Below are 5,394 nucleotides of genomic sequence, written 5' to 3' on the forward strand. Positions count from 1 at the left end.
GAGAGAGAGAGAGAGAGAGAGAGAGAGAGAGAGAGAGAGAGAGAGAGAGAGAAAGAGAATCAGTCAATCAGCAAATATTTATTAAGACCCTAATATGTGCTATACACTGTTACTGGGAAAATGAAGAAAAGGCAGACTCAGTGCCTTCCTTCCAGGAGCTCATAGTCTAGGGGTTGGACAACATGCAGTAACAATCAGTATACACGGTATATAAAGTATAAATGAGGGGTCACCTCAGAGAGAAGAGAGCCTGGGAAAGGCCTCATGCAAGAAGTGAGATCTGAACTGCACCATGAAGGAAGCCAGGGGCAAGGAGGGAGAGCATCCAGGTATGGGGCGCCAGTACACATTCAGAGATCAGGTAAATGGAGTATCTCGTGAGGCTAGTGTAGCTAGATGGCAGGGCATATGAAGAGGAGTGAAATATAAAGTGTGACAAGTGTGGAAGGGGCCGGGGGGTGAAGGACTTTTAGTTGTTTGCGTGTGTCCTGCGCATGGACGCCCACAACCTGCTTCCTGCTTCCCCTCTGCAGCCAATGGGCATCCTCTCCATCCTGGAGGAGGAGTGCATGTTCCCCAAGGCCTCTGATGTGAGCTTCCGGGCCAAACTCTATGACAACCATGCTGGGAAATCACCCAATTTCCAGAAGCCTCGACCAGACAAGAAGCGCAAATACGAAGCCCATTTTGAGATTGTGCACTACGCCGGGGTGGTATGTGCCAGTCCTGACCTCTGACCCCTGCTTTCCTTAATCCTGTCCCAGACCTGACCTCTGACACCCTGATCCAGAGCCTATTCATCTCCTTTACCATTATCTCAACCTTCCACCAATAGAGTGTAAGCTCCTGGAGGGTAGAAGCTGTTTCACTTTTGTTATTTGTATCTTTCGAACCTACCACAATGCCAGGTACATGGGAGGTTTAAAAATGCATACTAGGGGGGCAGTGAGGTGCCTCAGTGGATAGAGTCAGGTCCAGAGACAGGAGGTCCTGGGTTCAAATGTGGCCTCAGACACTTCCCAGCTGTGTGACCCTGGGCAAGTCACTTAACCCCCATTGCCTAGCCCTTACCTCTCTTCTGTCTTAGAACCCATACATAGTTATTAATGCTAAGATGGAAGGTAAGGGTTTAAAAGAATGCATACTGCAGGACAACTAGGTAGCACAGTGGATACAGCACCAGGCCTGGAGTGGGGAGAACCTGGCTTCAAACCTGGCCCCAGATACTTCCCAGCTGTATGACCCTGGGCAAGTCTTTTAACCCCTAGTGCGTAGCCCCTGGCCCTGCTGTCTTAGATTTGTTACTAAGACAGAAAGTGAGGATTTAAAAAAATATATACCAAATTGAAGCCCTGACTCTGCACCTGCACCTGACCCTTTCTCGAATCAGGTACCTTATAGCATCGTTGGATGGTTGGAGAAGAACAAGGACCCTCTGAACGAGACTGTGGTCCCAGTCTTCCAGAAATCTCAGAACAAACTGTTGGCCTCCCTCTATGAGAGCTACGCAGCCTCTACCTCTGCTTCGGGTCAGTCTCCTCGTGGCCTAGGGTCGGGGGAGTTGGGGAGGGGGTGCCATGGGAGCTGCCCCTTCCATGTGACCCGTGTCCTTGTCTCCACCAGCTGAGGGCCCCAAATCCGGGGTGAAGGAAAAACGGAAGAAGGCGGCATCGTTTCAGACGGTGTCCCAGCTGCACAAGGTGAGGAGAGATGCCCTTCCTGCTCCCCTGGGCACTAACCCCTCACCTCGCCTGGTCCCCTGCCTCCCTGGGCGGGCAGCTGTTAAGACTTGCAGTGATGTTTAATTCTTCTCTATGTGAACATCACAACAAGTCTATACAGTTTCCCAGCCCCCATACCTCTGGGACCAGGCTGCTAGCAGATGGGGGCTTGGGGTGGGGGTTTGGCCGGGTTCTGGAGGGCCGTGGGAGCCACCAATGGAGAACACCAAAGGGCACTGGGGCCCTAGGGCCATATACAAAGTGTTTCACCCTAGTAGCTGTGTGGCTTTGGGCAACAAGTCCTTTGCTCTCTCTGGGTCTCAGCATTCCTGTCTGTAAAAGGAGGAGAACAATGGACTGTTTAATCTCTAAGGTCCCTTCCTGCTCTAAATCCCATGAACTGTGAAGCAGGCCAATTCAGGCATTGGGGGTCTCTGGAAGTAAGAGAGACTCATGGGGGCCTAGGGAAAGCTGAGGATCTTGGGGAGTATGGAAACCCCAGGAGACTGGGAGGCTGTGAAACAGGTCTAAGGAACCCTTCTGGAGCCAGGGGTGTGGGGCATGACCAGTAATATGGAAGTATGAGAGGGTAATCAGCTGAGAGGGGATCCTAAAGGCTTCTTCTCATTTCATTCTCCACCCATTGCCTCCTCTCCTGCCCAGGAAAACCTCAATAAATTGATGACCAACCTCCGGGCCACCCAACCACACTTTGTCCGATGCATTGTCCCTAATGAGACCAAGACACCAGGTATGTACCTGTCTGTGCACCTGGGGATCTGGGGAAAGTTGGTGCCCAGGAGGGTATCGGGCGGAGACATGGGGCCTAGGAGGCCTCCCCATCTCCATCTCTTCCCTTCCCCATCCCTGAATGCAGTGGCATTCAGCCTCAGAGACCTCTGCCTCTTTCTACTTGTCTTTGCTGGATTTTCTGGAGTTTGGGCTGCCGTCTGATCTCCATTGACTTCTATCCTGAACCCCTCCCAGGAGTCATGGATGCCTTCTTGGTGCTACACCAGCTACGCTGCAATGGGGTTCTAGAGGGGATCCGCATCTGCCGCCAGGGTTTCCCCAACCGCCTGCTTTACATGGATTTCAGACAGCGGTCAGTGACTCCCTGCTCCCTGGGACAATGTGATAGTGACAGAAGTTCTCCTCCATTATCTTCCTGGGTTCTCAATTGGCACAAAGAGACCAAGCTGCGTGGCCTGGGCCAAGTAGGGTAGGTCAGAGAGGAGTAGGACCCACAAGTCCCAGAATCTTACTGGGAAAACCAACGCCACATAATGCAGCTGAAAAGATCGATAATGAGATGAGACTTTGAACCCAGGATCTCCTGTCTCCAGGTCTATCCATCTAGAACTAACCCCTTAAATATATGAATATACTATCTTATGAATGGGTATCAAAAAGAAGAAACAGCTGCTAGAAACAGTCTAATGGAATTGCCTTTTTTGAAATGTCATATGAAATATTTTGGTTATATAATATGCATTTCCATATGCATTTCTGAGGCTGGGAATTTCACGGAAGTCGGAGGTCACACTCAGTTTAGGAGTAGCTCAAAATAATCAGAGAGAGATCTCATTGAGGTTAGGGGTGATACTGAAGAGGGTTATTTTTAGTTATGTGCATTTCCGACTATATCTGTCTCCCCCACCCAATAAACCATCTCTTTTAACAAAGATTTAATAATAATAAAAAGAAAAATAATGAGTTCAGCCAAACCAACCATCAGTGACCATGTCTGACCATCTAGAGCTAGGCAATGTTCCCCATCAAAGGAATTCAAAAAAATTAAAATGTATTAAAATTATAAAAGATTTTTAAAAGGAACTTTAAAACATGTTTTTAACTGAATAGAACCAGGTTCTAAAATCAAGATACGAAGCAACTTCTTAATATGACTCAGTGTCCCTCTGCTGCCTTTCTTCCCGCCCCTACCTTGCCCTCTTCCAGTTTGAGCCCAAACTCTGGCCACACAAAGCTCTTCCCCTTGGTCTCATGCCCCTGGGGCCCTGACACCCTCCCCTTCCCAGGATCCTCCAGCTACCCCCGCATTCTCACACTCCCCCAGGTATCGCATCCTGAATCCCAGCGCTGTCCCAGACGACACCTTCGTGGATAGCAGGAAGGCCACGGAGAAGCTCCTCTCCTCACTGGACATTGACCACACACAGTACAAGTTTGGTCACACCAAGGTGAGGGGGTCACGCGAGCAAGTGTCAAGGATCAAGGGTCACCATGAGGTTGGGAATTACACTGAAGTTGGGGGTCGCACTGAGTTTAGGAGGTTACCAGACACACAGGTGCACAGGATTACGGGTCTAGAACCTAAAGGGACCTTTGAGGCCATTTATTCTGACCCCCTCATTTTATATCTGTAGAAACTGAGAGCCCCGGGAGGTTCCAGGATTTGCCCAAAGTCATGGAGCCATGAGGGCACACACTGGGGATGGGGGAGCCTGCTGAGGCATGCCAAGGGTCAGGGGACACACAGGGTCAGCGAAAGCCCAGCTTTTCCTTGCAGGTGTTCTTTAAGGCCGGGCTGCTGGCGGTGCTGGAGGAACTTCGGGATGAGCGATTGGCCAAGATCCTGACCTTGCTGCAGGCCAGGATCCGGGGCCACCTCATGCGCATTGAGCACCAGCACATGAGAGGGGGAAGGTATGGGGAGCCTGGGGGGAAGGAAGGGTTCAGCACATGGTGGGGCAGGGGGCCCAAGACCTCTCCCAGCTCCCGCTTCCCCCCTGACGCTCAGCTGCCCCCTCTCTCCAGGGATGCCCTCTACACCATCCAATGCAACATTCGGGCTTTTGCGGCCGTGAAGAACTGGTCCTGGATGAAGCTTTTCTTCAAGATGAAGCCACTGCTGCGCTCTGTGCAGGCCGAGGAGGAGCTGGGGGCCCTGAGAGCCGAGGTCCGGGGCCTGCGAGGTTCCCTGGCGGAGGCCGAGGCCAAGAGGCAGGAGCTGGAGGAGAAGCACATAAGCATCGCCCAGGAGAAGAATGACCTGTCTCTGCAGCTACAGGCTGTGAGCCCTGGCAGGGATGGAGATGGAGGGGTTGGGGCCTGGGCCCTCAGGAGCCACGGTCAGAGGGCCAGCCCTGCTTGCCACTCTCACTGGACTCCAGGGAAACCACCCACATTTGTAGAGAAGCTTCACCGTTTGCAAAAATGCTTTTGTCATGTTGGCCCCACGAGATGGGCAGAGCGAAGTCTGCTCTACTCTTTTTAAAGACCAGAAAACTTGGGCAGGAAGAGGTCATGTGACTTGCCCAGGGCCATATGACTGGTAAATGTCCCAGCTGAGACCCAAACTCAAGTCTTGCAGGATCTATAGCTGGTAGGGAGGTTAGTGGACCCATTTCAAGGATCCAGGTCAAGCCTCTCATTTTGCAGATAAGGAAACAGGGAAGAGAAGCAGCTTTCTCAGGGTTATATGAGTAGTTAGTAATAGAACTGAGAACAAAAAGCAGGCCCTCTGACTCTAAACCCACTATTCTTTCCATAATATCACATTGTCTTAAGTCTGGTGCAAGTTTAGCATTTAAGGAAGGCCTTCCTTCCTTCTTTCCTTTCTTCTCTCCTTTCCCTTCTTCCCTCTTTCCTTCCCTCCCACTCTTCCTTCTTTACTTTCTTCTTTCTCTCCTTTCTTTCCTCTCTCTTCCTT

At 51.0% G+C, this 5,394-nt stretch overlaps 1 protein-coding gene across 1 annotated transcript; it reads left to right on the forward strand.

Moving 5' to 3' along the window:
• Positions 1-424: 424 nt before the first annotated feature.
• LOC123256615 (myosin-7B-like) lies at positions 425-4,755 on the forward strand (the record flags this gene model as incomplete). Its single annotated transcript, XM_044685200.1, has 8 exons — positions 425-713; positions 1,391-1,529; positions 1,624-1,700; positions 2,385-2,472; positions 2,709-2,826; positions 3,799-3,922; positions 4,252-4,388; positions 4,500-4,755. Coding segments are annotated over exons 1-8 (1,158 nt in total), but the record flags the coding sequence as incomplete, so codon positions are not given.
• Positions 4,756-5,394: the final 639 nt, after the last annotated feature.

The sequence above is a fragment of the Gracilinanus agilis genome, unplaced genomic scaffold (genome assembly GCF_016433145.1).
Source record: "Gracilinanus agilis isolate LMUSP501 unplaced genomic scaffold, AgileGrace unplaced_scaffold6898, whole genome shotgun sequence".
Taxonomy (NCBI): Eukaryota; Metazoa; Chordata; class Mammalia; order Didelphimorphia; family Didelphidae; genus Gracilinanus; species Gracilinanus agilis.